At 38.6% G+C, this 14,818-nt stretch overlaps 2 protein-coding genes across 6 annotated transcripts in view; one reads left to right on the top strand and one right to left on the bottom strand.

The window, feature by feature from the left end:
* Positions 1 to 3,982: 3,982 nt before the first annotated feature.
* On the top strand, positions 3,983 to 7,725 carry rpl8 (ribosomal protein L8). The gene is made up of 6 exons (XM_063005636.1): positions 3,983 to 4,042; positions 5,579 to 5,724; positions 5,814 to 5,955; positions 6,065 to 6,283; positions 7,140 to 7,255; positions 7,537 to 7,725. The coding sequence occupies exons 2-6, from the start codon at positions 5,587 to 5,589 to the stop codon at positions 7,693 to 7,695; spliced, it is 774 nt and encodes a 257-aa protein (XP_062861706.1). The 5' UTR covers positions 3,983 to 4,042; positions 5,579 to 5,586; the 3' UTR covers positions 7,696 to 7,725.
* Positions 7,726 to 8,042: 317 nt separating this feature from the next.
* The window catches only part of usp9 (ubiquitin specific peptidase 9), a 57,606-nt gene continuing 50,830 nt past the window's right edge, over positions 8,043 to 14,818 (bottom strand). For 2 of the 5 annotated variants that reach the window (XM_063006553.1, XM_063006554.1), the window contains exons 42-47: positions 13,104 to 13,192; positions 12,866 to 13,022; positions 12,153 to 12,365; positions 11,475 to 11,582; positions 9,674 to 9,769; positions 8,043 to 9,581 (exon numbers count right to left, since the gene is read on the bottom strand). In XM_063006553.1, coding sequence (XP_062862623.1) covers positions 9,444 to 9,581; positions 9,674 to 9,769; positions 11,475 to 11,582; positions 12,153 to 12,365; positions 12,866 to 13,022; positions 13,104 to 13,192 — 801 coding nt within the window. In that variant the 3' untranslated portion in view covers positions 8,043 to 9,443. The remainder of the gene's footprint in view (positions 9,582 to 9,673; positions 9,770 to 11,474; positions 11,583 to 12,152; positions 12,366 to 12,865; positions 13,023 to 13,103; positions 13,193 to 14,818) is intronic. The other 3 variants (XM_063006555.1, XM_063006556.1, XM_063006557.1) reach the window with 3 other exon arrangements.

Below are 14,818 nucleotides of genomic sequence, written 5' to 3'. Positions count from 1 at the left end.
AAATACAATTCTAGCAATAATTTGTACAGAACAAGATGGAATAGAAATAGTATGAGAATGTTAATAAAACGAAGTGTCTTTTCAACAAGCTTGAAAAGTCAGCACCAGCCTGAAAAACAGTGCCCGGCTGACTTAATTAAATTCCTCGTATACTACCTTTGCCAAATGACTGACATGTCAATTTTCTGTGGTAACACTGGGAAACAATCAGATGTAGTTCACTTTGTACAGCTACAGCCAAAATTGTACTCCACATGAACTGTTAAGGACTGATGAATTTCATAGGTTGTTCTCAACATTATAAAACAATGCGATGCAGCTGTTAGTTTTCATTTTAGCACATATTCTACATGTCACTATGGAAAAGCAATGATGTATGAATTGCATTGCACATTTGTGTTCCATTGTAGTAATTGCATTTTAATTTTTTTAACTTGATTCTTTGATAAACAAACAACACTAAAGTTATGCCAGATGAGAGAACAAATGAAAATACACTAACAATAATTAAACCCAAAAAAGAAAATACAAAAAAAATACATTGATATAAAAATAAGCAATTACAGAAAAATATGAATGAATTTAAAAAAAAAAAAATTACAAAATTATAAACAAGATTATTTGCATAAAATGCCATAATCAGGGCACAGTTTCCAAGTTTGTATAGCTTTCTTATTGCAGGAAGAAGATAATATTCCACATCTTTTAATAAAGGGACAAAAGGGGGTGCACTCTTTTGCTCTTTGCACTTATTTCATCAACAAATTTTCCATTTTCGGCATTTCGCAGACGCTTTCAATCAAAGCGACTTACAGTACAGTGACAGTATACAGTCTGAGCAATTGAGGGTTAAGAACCTTGCTCAAGGGCCCAACAGCAGCAACTTGGCAGTAGTGGGGCTTGGACCAGCAACCTTCTGATTACTAGTCCAGTACCTTAACCCTTAGGCTACAACAGCCTACCAGAGAAATATTTTAGTCACTATGAATAAAGTCTTTGAGTGTGATCATGTAGGCAAAATAGATGAAAAAAATTACAACTTACATAAAACAAATACCTTTATTAGTCAAATATTTATTTGACTTCCAACTCTCTCTGCAGAACAGACGATTCCTGCTGGCCGCGCATCCCAATCCACCCGAATTCATTTATTTTTTCCTACTTGCTACACATCAGTGCACAAACAACTTCTCTTATTGTTGTTGGTGCATTTTTGGACATGGTATCATTAAACCCCTTGTCACTTCTCGCAAGTGTTTTCATGCTAAAACATGGTTTGGGAGACCTGACAGATACATACTGTAGATAGATTCAACTTGTTGCTGTCATTGCTCAGTACAGGTACAAGGCAACGAAATGCAGTTAGCATCTACCAGAAGTGCAAATAGCAGCATTGTGCAAAAAAAACAAAAACAGAGACTATCAGTAAACTTACACCGATCAGCCATAACATTAAAACCACCTCCTTGTTTCTACACTCACTGTCCATTGTATCAGCTCCACTTACCATAAGGAAGCACTTTGTAGTTCTACAATTACTGACTGTAGTCCATCTATTTCTCTACATACTATTTTCAGCCTGCTTTCACTCTGTTCTTCAATGGTCAGGACCCCCACAGGACCACCACAGAGCAGGTATTATTTAGGTGGTGGATCATTCTCAGCACTGCAGTGACAATGACATGGTGGTAGTGTGTTAGTGTGTGTTGTGCTGGGATGAGTGGATAAGACACAGCAGCGCTGCTGGAGTTTTTAAACACCGTGTCCACTCACTGTCCACTCTATTAGACACTCCTACCTAGTTGGTCCACCTTGTAGATGTAAAGTCAGAGACGATCGCTCATCTATTGCTGCTGTTTGAGTTGGTCATTTTCTAGACCTCCATCAGTGGTCACAGGACGCTGCCCATGGGGCACTGTTGGCTGGATATTTTTTTGTTTAGTGGACTATTCTCAGTCCAGCAGTGACAGCGAGGTGTTTAAAAACTCCATCATCATTGCTGTGTCTGATCCACTCATACCAGCACAACACACCACCACCATGTCAGTGTCACTGCAGTGCTGAGAATGATCCACCGCCCAAATAATACCTACTCTGTGGTGGTCCTATGGGGGTCCTGACCATTGAAGAACAGGGTGAAAGCAAGCAAAAAAAAAAGTATGTAGAGAAACAGATGGACTACAGTCCGTAATTGTAGAACTACAAAGTGCTCCTATACTGTAAGTGGAGCTGATAAAATGGACAGTGAGTGTAGAAACAAGGAGGTGGTTTTAATGTTATGCCTAATAGGTTTATATACTGTATCCATGATTAATATTAATATATAGTTATAACTATTACTGTTTACATTTATGGAATTATATCTATGTACATAGTACAGTACTATATACATAATAGCAATAATAATAATAATATGCATATGAATAAAAATGGGATTAGTTAGGTATGACTCATCTGAGATTGCTCATGGTGATGGATCATGTAGTGTGTGACCCCTATCGTGCAGTGTGAAAACCACACTGACTTATGCCAAGTTCACACTACACGACTTTCCAAGTCATCAGGTCGCTGTACAGTTCACACTACACAACTGGATCTCTTGTAATCGGGAGTTTTTCAAGTTGGTGTGTATTTCACACTATACGACTGATCGGCGATAGGGGAATTCACACTACACAATCTATCACCAACTGGAATCGTAGGTGAGCCTCTCTGGTCTCCCAAACTATGTTTTGTCACGAAAACAAAAGCGAGAAGTGACGAAAGTTTTAATGATAACACGTCCAAAAATGCGCGTCAACAAGTAGCGAGCGATCAAAGTTTGTGCAGCATGAAATCAAGAAAAAAAAAGATTCTGACTGGATTTGGCTTGGATTGTTCTACAGTATAGTAATTTGGAGGTTAATAAATATTTTTTTGCAATGCAACATTGGTGTTTTGTAGAGAACAATAAGGTCAGAAATACTGTAAAACTTGTGTGTGTACCGATGTATTCGGATGTAAACTATATTATGCTCCTGTCCCACCTTTTTACAACGTCTCCCCTGCGTTTCCCCTCACATCGTATCTTGCATTCTCATTGGCTGTTCCATATAGCACTCATTGCCAGTCGGGCAATTCAGATCCAGATATTTGACATGCTAGATATATAACTTCAGTTGAGCGCTCGGCGAGCCACTCGGATCGAGTTGTTGAGTAGTTCAAACTCAAACTCAAAAGAAGCTTTATTGGCATGACAAATAAGGACATTCGTATTGCCAAAGCTCAACAGAGTAGTTCACACATAGCGATTGGGAGCAGAGTTTCGATCGCTGAGCGAACGGCGAGTTGCTCCCGAGCCGGCAAATCTAGTGCCGACCAGTTGGCGAGCGAAAATCAGGGCAAAAATCGTGTAGTGTGAACTAGGCATGAAAAGACTCCAGATCACAAGAGATCAAGTTGTGTAGTGTGAACTGTACAGCGATATGAACACCTTAAAAGTTGTGTAGTGTGAACTGTACAGCGATATGAACACCTTAAAAGTTGTGTAGTGTGAACTGTACAGCGATATGAACACCTTAAAAGTTGTGTAGTGTGAACTGTACAGCGATATGAACACCTTAAAAGTTGTGTAGTGTGAACTGTACAGCGATATGAACACCTTAAAAGTTGTGTAGTGTGAACTGTACAGCGATATGAACACCTTAAAAGTTGTGTAGTGTGAACTGTACAGCGATATGAACAACACCTTAAAAGTTGTTTAGCGTGAACTTGGCATAAGCTGAGTACTAACATGTACTTTCTAACATTATATAGCATCTTATTTATTTAAAAACACTTTGTTCTAAAAGGGTTTGAGCAGACTTGTATCACTGGAGTAGGTAAATGTTTACTGTGGAAGCACTTTTGTAAGTCACTCTGAATATGAGCGTCTGCTTAATGTCGTAAATGTAAATAGAAATGTACATCCACCAGCAGGGGGCTCACTGCGCTCTGTCTATTTCTCCGGAAGAAAATCGCGCTCTCTCTCTTCTACTTCCTTTTTCCCTTCAACGGAGTTTAGGTATGAGCGCTGTGTTTCATTCTCTGTAGTCAATCGAAGTTCAATCTGTGTTTTATTCTAACCATCCACTTTTAAAAGCGAGTAATAAACATTTAGATAATATTTATATGCTGTTCCACATTAGTATGTACTTAAATGGTGGTGAATTTATTAGTGTATCGGTTGGTAAATGTAGATGTGTTAGTGGAGTCCATGTCCGGGCCTTTAGTGTGTATGTGTGTGGGTTAGCAGCAGCCTCTAATGTAAATGATTCTGTTGTTAATAAACGTTACTGGACTATAATGTGTTTTTGTTTTATACTTAAGTTTTTCTTTTGGTAGTTAAAAAAAAACATACACCACTAACAAGCCTAACGTTTAGTTCAAGTGCCGGCTACGTCAGATAGCCAAATAGCCATGAAGCTAACACAACTGGCGGTGCAGGTTTATTTTCTCTGTTAGCTCAGTTATCTGGACTTGGTGGTGTACATTTTTTTCTTTTTAATTTATTTATTTACTTGTAGATTCGTAGTTTTCGCTGAGAACGGTTACTTTTCCCTTTTGGCATTAAACGCGTGTGCTGTAACGTTTAAAGTAGTAGTTGCTTAGAATGGCTGCTAAATCCATATACATACATACATCTACTCCTTTATATAGTGTTCAAGGCTGCACGTTTGTTTTAGTTTTAATATTGACCAATCTGGCCACAAAAGAGGACTTGGTATTTAGTTCTGTCATCAGAACTTTAAATATTGAGTAATCCAGCAGTCAGTACATACGATACAGACCAGCACATGGTAGAATATGAATAAAGAACTGGAAAAGATCTTAAAATGTAACTATTTGTCCTTCCAAAGAAAATTAACAATTGTCCTGACTGTTTGTGGTTGTCTATGGGTGTGAAAGATGGACAGTAATGCAGGACAGAAAGAATTTTAATGCCTTTGAACTTTGTTGCTGGTGAAGACTTTTGGGAGTACTTTAAATGGCAAAGACTAATAAAAATAAATCCCTGACCACTCATCTGAAGCCCAGATACCCAAACTAAAGCTCTCTTACTTTTGTCACATGAGAACAACCAGTTGATTAGGGAAAAACGGTTATGCTTGGAAGAGGAACAGGTAAAATAGGAAGGGGACGGTCAGCAACAATATGGAAGGATACAAATAAGAGCAATAGTAAACAAACCATTAAGCCTAAAGACAGTATGTTTTGGAGAATAATGTCTGATAGTTCACTGGAAATGTGTAATTGTATAACATGATTGCAGATGACTGAGTCAACAAATCAACCACAATATCCCAAATCTTGATCAATCTGTGATCAAGTATTCAGTATCAGACCACTATACATATAGGCTTAGCACACTGCTACTGTCAGTTTCTTGCTTGTGCTTTGTTTATGCTTTATAGTTGAATGAAGTGATTAAATAAAACTTTGCATTCATTTAAATGTGAGTTAATTACATGCCACACCTTTTTCATATAGTAAATTGAATTCACAATTGTAGGCTTTTTAAGAATACGGCTTGTTAAGCATTGTGTTTGTGTCCATGCAGAAGGCGCGATGGGCCGTGTGATTAGGGCACAGAGGAAGGGTGCGGGCTCCGTGTTCAAAGCCCATGTGAAGCACAGGAAAGGTGCTGCTAAACTCCGACACATCGACTTTGCCGAACGCCAAGGTTACATCAAGGGAATTGTAAAGGTAAGGTGTATGCCAATTACCCCAAATTACAGTATTTGCATGTTTGTTAATGGGAAAGAACTTTAAAAATACATTTGTCATTCTTGTAGGATATCATCCACGACCCTGGCCGTGGCGCTCCCCTGGCCAAGGTGGTCTTCCGTGACCCATATAGGTTTAAGAAGAGGACTGAGCTGTTTATTGCAGCTGAGGGTATTCACACTGGCCAGTTCATCTTCTGTGGCAAGAAAGGTAAGAGTGCTTGTTTTTAGCTCACCTTGTTAAGTGTGTTGGTCGTTTAATGTTCAGTAATGCTTTGATTCCTTGCTCTAAAGCACTATTTACTTCTTCTGACCTGCAGCCCAGCTGAACATTGGCAATGTGTTGCCTGTTGGTGTCATGCCTGAGGGTACCATCATCTGCTCTGTGGAGGAGAAGCCTGGTGACAGAGGAAAGCTGGCTCGTGCTTCTGGAAACTATGCCACAGTCATCTCCCACAACCCTGAGACCAAGAAATCCAGAGTCAAGCTGCCGTCAGGAGCAAAGAAGGTCATCTCTTCAACTAACAGAGCTGTTGTTGGTATGTAGTCACTGTAGTAGGCAGCATGCTAGATTTTTGCAAAAAAGGTGTTTGTTTCCAGACCTGCAAAAGCATTCAGCTTAAGCACTAAGTTTTAGAAAAGCTGTAAATAATCCTTTTGTTTATAAGGTAGGGCATTGATCAAATAAATGTGATTCATTTTTTCACCATTTCTAGCTACTTCAATGCAGTCTATAACTGGCCCCACCAATTTTGCACAGTCACAGTCTTGCTGCTGGGAATGCACATTTTCCCTGCTCACTAAACCATCACTTCATTAATATGACATGGGTAGAGTTGTGGATTTGAATCCTGGCTCTACCATGCCTCCACTGTAGGGCCCTTAACTGTTTCTCCTCTGTATAATGTCTGATCCTACTTTCCATACAAGTTGGGATATGTGTATATATGACACACTCAATATGCTATAGATTATAATTATTATACAAGTGGTTGATTTGTACAGTAAGTGATTTAGCAAAACTTATATTGCCCTGCTCATACACTCAGGTCCACTGATGCTAGTCTTGCCATCCCTAATTTCAGACCAGTCTTGGCAGGGGGCAGATCTTTCAGTGTCATGGCCCCTAAACTATGGAACTCTTGACCACAATCTTTCCATTTCTGCTCCCCATTTTCATCCTTTAAAACAGCTGTTTCAATATTACTAATTCCCTCCTGCTGATAGTTTTGTTCTAAAGCATGTATGTATATTGAGTATGTATATTACTCATTATGTAGCCTACAAACTTTTTCCAGTGCTATTTTATAGTTTATATTTTGTTCCTTTGTAAACTAAGCTGCTGCAGTTTAGCACAAAGATGTTCAGCCTAGTTTTTTCTTTCTTTTTATAAAGGTCTCGTTGCTGGTGGTGGTCGTATCGACAAACCCATCCTGAAGGCAGGACGTGCTTATCACAAGTACAAAGTCAAGAGGAACTGCTGGCCTCGTGTCCGTGGTGTGGCTATGAATGTAAGTAATAGGACAGTTGTGGTGGTTACATTTTAGTTCATTAAAAAGAAACTTTCTAAAAACTGGGTGACACGGTGTCTCATAGGTAGAGATGTTCATTTTAAAATGATTGATTCCTGAATTGAATAGGAAACAACTGTCAGTATTGGGACACTTATAAAACTTGAGATTTTGCAGAAAGTTATGGTCACAATGCCAGTAGTTTTAAAACATGAAAAGCCCTATACATAAACAGCTAATTAGTGGGCTACTATTCTAACCTGATCTCTTTCTGTTTACAGCCTGTTGAGCATCCCTTCGGTGGTGGTAACCATCAGCATATTGGCAAACCCTCAACCATCAGGAGAGATGCACCTGCTGGTCGCAAAGTTGGTCTTATCGCTGCCCGTCGTACTGGCAGGCTGCGTGGAACAAAGACTGTCCAGGAGAAAGAAAACTAAATGTTTCCATAATAAAATCTGTCCAACTAAGCAGTTCTTGTTGCGTTTTTTTTCCCTTTGAATTTAACATTTTACGGTTCTTACAAAGTGTATTCAACACTGCTGTACGTTGTCTGTGAGTTTGTGTCAGCAATGCTGGATTTTAATCAGGCAATAGGTTAAAGCTTAACTGATTTAGGAAAGTCAAGTGTAGCTTGTGCTTGGTTTGTATAGACAGGAGTATACAACAGCAGTGGCAATACTTAAATGGTCACATTAAAGATCTGACTTTTAATCTACTTCTAACTTGGCATGATTTTTCTAAATTGCATATCTGCCAAAATGTAAGTAGCAAGCAGTCATGACAATTTCAAGATTCAGTTTTCTTTATTTTTAAGGGCGCAATGCTGTAATATTTCTGTGCACAAAAAAACCTCACAACGTGAACGCTAACATTGTGACTGCGGCTCCAGAATTCAATGTTACACTATGGCCAAAACAGGCAAAGAACTCTGTACAGTCAATGTTTAAAAAGAACACAAGGACAAAAATGTTCCTCTTAAATCAAATTCTTATTTTTCTTTTAGTGAAATACAACAAAATAAATTCTATAAAATAAAACAGCAAAATATTTAAATATGATGGGCAGAATAGTTTCATTTGCAGGAGTATTTGGTTTTTTTAAACAATTCAAAATTCTTCCAAGTTTCCAATCAAATACACTATTTTCAGTTGTTTACTAATCTTAACGCTATCATACGACTAACCAGCAGTTTTGTAATATGACCCTGCTTATGTCCATCCTGCTCCAAGGAAAGGTTCCCACACAGAGCTGTTTTCAAGTAGAATAAGCAAAAACAGACAGCAAGTCTGCAGACTTAAGTGGCCAGGCATCCTGGCATAGCAAACTTGCATATACATTTTCTCTGTCTAAAATTCCTATAGGTCAAACTAAACATTTATTTCCACCAAGAACTGAGTGCCAAATGTCAGGTCAGAGGATACATGTGCAATTCAAATACCACTTATTGTTTAGATTTTAAAAAAATGTAGAAATGAAGTAAGGGGAGCCTTTTCAGAACAGCTGTTGATTAAAAACTACAGCCATCATGATCACAGAATTTCCCTTTGGCTACACTAATTGGGTGTGAAGCCATGCTAAAACATTACAGCATAACTGGAATTTTTAAATTAAATACCAGAACCAAGAAAAGGCAATGAAAGTTTCCAGAACAAAGTTACATCATCTCTTAGAGCAACCTAACAAGGGCATCACCCAGCAATTGTCATACCTACACTACTGCCATGTCTGGCTCCAAAGGTGGGGTAGATAAGAGCTGACGTGAGTAAAATAATCTAGAGCTGAATGACCAAAAGGCAGATCAAATCTCACAACCGAGCACAGGTAATCAAACAGGTTTTTTTTTTTAAAGTCTTTTTACTCTTTTTTTTCAACTTTAAATGTTGTTTTCTGAAATCCATAAGTCTTCGGCACGTGGTGCCAATGGTTTTAAACAGTCAAAAATATTAGTAGAATATGTACACCACCATCAAGTGCATGTGAAGTGCATCAGGCCAGGCTTGTTACTGCACCATCCACTGTACGCAAGTTGAAGTACTGCAGGTAGATGGTGAAGTCGCCACCTCAAAGTTAGCAGGACAGGGAACACATTTCTGGAGAAAGTTTGTTGAGTGACACTGGATACTGGGGCCTTGCTCTTCGTTTGAACAGCTTGCGCTCGGATGGAGAACCGCATAAACGAGTGGTGCTATTCTTTCATCTGGGTGGGTGGAGCTTCTTCTGGGGACTCCCAGTTTTCTTGTGCTCGTGGGCCTGGACGCTGAGGATTGTTCATATGTTGTGCTGCCGGGCCGGTGTATGGCTGTCCATGAGGAAGGTTGTTCTGCTGGTGGGGAGGAAAAAAGTGACTTTATATGTAGCTGTTTAAAGGTTAAAAAAAAGATATGTAATAGATAAGCTCATAGTTTTGGGTATTACCTGTTGAAACTGTGTCCCTGGAGAGTTGGGGTACAGTGATGTGTCTTCTGGTGGAGAGGTGTCCTGGTCATCATGAGCCTCTTGATCATCTGGCTCCTGAAAAAAAAAGCAATGAGCAATAATTAATAAAGAGCAGAACAGTAAAAAGATTATCTTAAACATATATGCGCACTAATGCCAGGGTTGCCACCTTAAAATGAAAATAAACATCACACCACATTTGCAATAAAGCTAAACTGCCATTACATATATAAAAGCCCTATAGCATTCCTGTGCTTGACTTGTGTCTTAATGCACTTTTACTTTACTTTTACATTTACTTAAGTATTATAAATGTGAATTTTTTTAATTGGCTTTATCTGCTTTAGGCTTCTGGGGGCAACAAGAATATCGGCACAAGATAATTTTAAATAATTAATACTGTTTTAATACTTATTGGCGACACTTATTGACACTAGCTAGCTCATACTTGGATACAATTAAACTAGGATCCTGCATATTACAAAATCATGATAAAATAGCAAGTTGTCAGAAATGACAACAGAATAAGGTGTAGGGAGGCACAGCGGTATAATGCGCCAGCCAGCTACAGCTGAGATCTCAAGTTCTTTAGTTTGAATCTAAGCTCTGCTATAGACCAGACGTGTGTCTACACAGACATGATTGCCTATGACTGAGGGTGGGAGGGCTGAGGAGATTCGTCATTGCTTTTGCAATTGCGGCCTCTGCTGGCCAATCAAAGGTGCTGCACAGAGACGTGAAATAATGGAGATCAATGTATGACTCTCCCTTCTCAATACTGCACTTTGTGTAAACCCTCCTTGGGCAGGTGAGGAGAAACAGGGGGCTACTACACATGTTAACGAGTGCTTGTGTTTGGTATGGCCCATCATGGTCAAGGCAGCACTGAGGAGTGATATATCTCGGTAACTGGATACGACTAAAGGGAAAAGGTATACATAACAATAATTTAAAAAGAAGTTAATGAGCCAGCTAAAAATAGCACACAATGTAATTTAGAAACTGGTCAGATGTAATGTCTTTTGTTGGATGTACTGTTTTTTTAATGATAATCCAGGTAGTGTGTGCCAGGCAGGCAATTTTGAATTCTGTATAGAGAAGAACCTCTATTTAGTCTTTAAGAATAAAAACAAACATACAGATGGGAGGATTTGCAAACATCTGTGAATACTAGTATATTTATGGAATAGTTCTGTATTACAAGGACAGGTGGTAAGCATAGGTTAATTGTAACCCTTTATTAGTTTTAGCTCCTATTAGACAGAAAGCCATAGGCAAGCAAAGGAATACATGCACTTTACGTGATATTTATTGAACCTGACTGCCACAAAAACAAAACTACACAACATGCAAAATCACTGCATTGTATTTAAATGCTGTGTATTAATTAACAAGCTGAAAAGGATCCAATTTTAACTTTAAAAGCACAGCATGCACTTACAGAATACAGGGCTACTAAGAAATATAAATGTTTCTAGTGGCATTTAAACCTATGACCAGAATTTAGTTACTTATAAGACAATACTTTCACAGTTAAAAAAAATGTAAGCATAACATTTATTTGGAAAACTATAGCTAAGGCTTGGAGTTTTCGATCATTTTGTGGGATAAGGAGGTTAAATAATAATACAAATAATAAAAACACATTAAAGGTGCAGACAAAAACATTGTATTAGAAGTTGTGGGGGTTTGTCTAAAGGGGGAAGGGTCATGGATTTGGTTTTACTATGTCCTGTAAACGTTAAAAGATACGCAAATGGCCGGGGCATACGAATCTTACAGTGTTCTGCTGCTGGCCTGTCACTTCCCCTGGTAAAAGCTGCTGTGGCGAGGACGGCTTCCGGCCTGCGTCCTCTTCAGACACCACTTCGTGCTTCGGTAAGTGACACTAGTTTAAAACGGCAGTAAATAACGTATATGGTATTATGGTATACTACACAATTTATAAAAAAAGATACAAATTTGGCTTTATCCTTGGTTGGTAAGATGTAACAAACATTGTCATTTATTACAAAACATCACACAGGCCAAGCTTACTTAGTTATGCAAAATAAATTAAGCTTTCTAAAAGAACAAAAATGAGGCATACAACTACTCTTAATAATTTCTATAAATGGCAACAACAAATGTACATTATAACTGGGTTCATTAAGAATCTGGAAAGTCAAGTTTCGAAAACTCGAAGCCCTATCTACAGTTGAACTGAAATTTCATATCTTAGAAAAAAAAAAAATAAATAAAACAGAATTAACTATTAAGACACAAAAACATTGTACAATTTAATTCAGTCTTTGTGCATGGGTTAAATTTAGTGAATAAAAAAACTAATATATTCTTTTAACCATTTTAACAAACATGCATAAATATAACTGTCAATAGCAAGCAACCAATTGAAATAGTTCCACAGGGCATTTTCTACAAGCTTAAGGGTGGTAAGGAGGGCATGCAATCATCTTACCTCTTCAGGGCACAGTTCGCAGGCCTTGGCTAAGGTCATGCGGGCACTATGGGAGCGCTCCAGGAAGTAGCCATTGGAGGTCTCATTGCTCTGAACGGGAGGTGACCAGTTGTTATACGTGTACTGGGCATTACCAGTGTATGGCCTGCGCTCAAGCTCATCACCGAGCCACTCTACTGCCCATGTCCACTTCCTTTTTAGGTCCCCGTTACTCTGCAGGCACAAACAAATGCAATACAATTTGTTGTAAATACATCATTAAAGAAACTAATAATAAATATAATAAATAATTCAATCTGCAATAGTTTGAATTTTAAAACTCGGTGTCAAGGTTGATAACATTTAAGCTTCTTGAGTTCCACAATGTCATGTTTGCATTAGAGGAATGCCAGGCCATTTAGGGTGTTTCTATAACAAGTCTGACAAAATTGTAAACACAAACAACAAGTCTAGCCTTGCTTTGTTGTGGCAATTACAGTTACAGTTCAATGTTCAAACTTCCTGTACCATCCCTGTGCTGGCTAAGGAGAGCTAAGACTATCACACATCCTCACTGGCATGTGCACAGTCTCCAGCCGCATCTTTTCACCTGTCATTGGAGAACCATGCTGAACTCAGAGAGCCGAGTTCAGCGAATTCCCCACCACTATTGCAGGCACGTGGGCTAGACAGCAGAAATTGTGATTGCAGTTTCTACTAGTTGAGTTGTGTACCTGAAGAATTTGATAGGCAACTTGGCAGTTGCTGAACAGAGCCACCATGCACTTGATGCACTGGTAAGCTCTTTTCTGGTAGTGGTTTTTAGAGCGCTGGATGGTGTCAAACAGGCCATCACGGTCATCTGGAATCCCCTTCAGTACATTGTGGATCCTGTTGGATCATAAATATTAGTAACAGTGTAACTCAAGATATGCTATTTATAATCTGCTAGTACGGTAAGCTTAAACTAACCTGTGAGTTTGCCAGGAGTCCTCAACAAGCAAGATCTGCAGCAGCAAGTCCAAGTAAGGCCTTAGCTCATAAGTATAGGAATATGCCACCTTTAACAGGAGAAAAACAATACATGTCAAGAGGTTGCATTTATGCTAAAGTACCCCTAAACAGGCTATTTAAATTAAGTAAAAGAACACGAGGGAGTGTGTTCTTGCGAAAAACATCATGTCCATGATTTGGTGGCAGACACAGGCCAAGGGCGAGTGCCGTAGATCATCACAGCCATGAAGTTATTCACGATAACACACCCTCTCATGTGCTATTGCTTTTATACAATGGTTTTCACAAGATAAAGAAACTAAATAGGTTTTAATACTGGCAATACCTTTCACCAATATCTAGTTCCACAACAAGTGAGTTGTTGCTATGCAATAGTACAAATTCCCTAGCCTGACTTAACACAGTAAGCTACAAAAGTCCTACAGTTATACTGTATATAAGACCACCAAATAACGTTAGTTTGAAAGTGCAAATATTTATTTATTAGTTTGGGTTTAATGCCAACTTATATGCATAACTGTCTCATTATGGCATGATCAGTGTTGTATTTAGTCCAGCTTATTATGTGTTTTCATTTTGTTTTTATTTTCCTTTTAATACAAGGAAATTTTGGATTTTTCTTGCATTTCCTTACAAATACAAAACAGCTACAGTTTCTAAGCATAAAGCTTGTCATTACATGAGAATGTGTTTCTTGGCCATGTCGGAGAGTGATACAGTTTTGGTGTGAAAAAGCTATACTAATGTGCGTGCTGGAATGCTTCTTAACAAATCAGCTTGTAGGTAAGAACTGTATTATAAATTATTCTATATTATACAACAGTTAGTTCCGACCTTACAATCTGATTGGTTGAGAAGCTTTCTAACTGTGCTGATATTCGTGATAACAGCACGGCCTTTTCACACCACAACTTTATTACTCCGCTGACGCGTTGCCAGTAACGACAAGCTTCATGCACACAAACGCGCACGCAGGCGACACAGACTTTTTTCCCGATCGCGTTTTAAATCCGTTATCTGATATACAATCTAGTGCACTGTGTAGGGAACATAAATCCGTGATCTGATACACAATCTAGTGCACTATGTAGGGAACATAAATCCGCGATCTGATACACAATCTAGTGCACTATGTAGGGAACTTTAATGTGTTTGTAACGCGAACAGTTAGCTTAATAGCCCAGTTAGCAGCTCCTAAGAGTTCTGTTATCACCCATATCCTTTGGTGTGTGTGTGAGAGCTTTTTTATTTCTTTTTTTCCCTTCGGAGGTTCTTGCCTTTTTCTTCTTGTTGTTCTTACCTCCCTGAAATGAGTTTTTGCTACTTGGGATGTCTGCTTTGTAGTGTTGTGGAACTACTTTTTGGCAGAAGGTATTGTCAATATTAAAGCATATTTAATATGAAATTCAGGGCTTCTTTGATTTATTTTCTTTCTTTTGTAAAAACTGTTGTATAAAAGCAATAGAACACTTGAGGTCGTGTGTTATTGCGAATAACATCACGGCTGTGATGATCTACCGCACTCGCCTTCGGCTCGTGCCTGCGACTGAATCACAGACGTGATGTTATTCGCGATAACACACTCCCTCTCGTGTTCTATTGCTTAAGTATATTACACACCTCCATGTGTGTGAGTGTGTAATAATGCATTGAGTTACTGTTTTTTAAAAGCA

This window comes from Trichomycterus rosablanca, chromosome 12 (genome assembly GCF_030014385.1).
Source record: "Trichomycterus rosablanca isolate fTriRos1 chromosome 12, fTriRos1.hap1, whole genome shotgun sequence".
Classification (NCBI taxonomy): Eukaryota; Metazoa; Chordata; class Actinopteri; order Siluriformes; family Trichomycteridae; genus Trichomycterus; species Trichomycterus rosablanca.
Note: the sequence above shows the minus strand (reverse complement) of the source record. Positions and strands in the feature narration are given on the sequence as shown.

Coding starts and splice junctions, on each gene's coding strand:
- rpl8 (XM_063005636.1), top strand. CDS start 5,587: ATGGGCCGTGTGATTAGGGCACAGAGGAAGGGTGCGGGCTCCGTGTTC. Junction 5,956..6,064: donor CATCTTCTGTGGCAAGAAAG/GTAAGAGTGCTT, acceptor TCTGACCTGCAG/CCCAGCTGAACATTGGCAAT. Junction 7,256..7,536: donor TCCGTGGTGTGGCTATGAAT/GTAAGTAATAGG, acceptor TTCTGTTTACAG/CCTGTTGAGCATCCCTTCGG.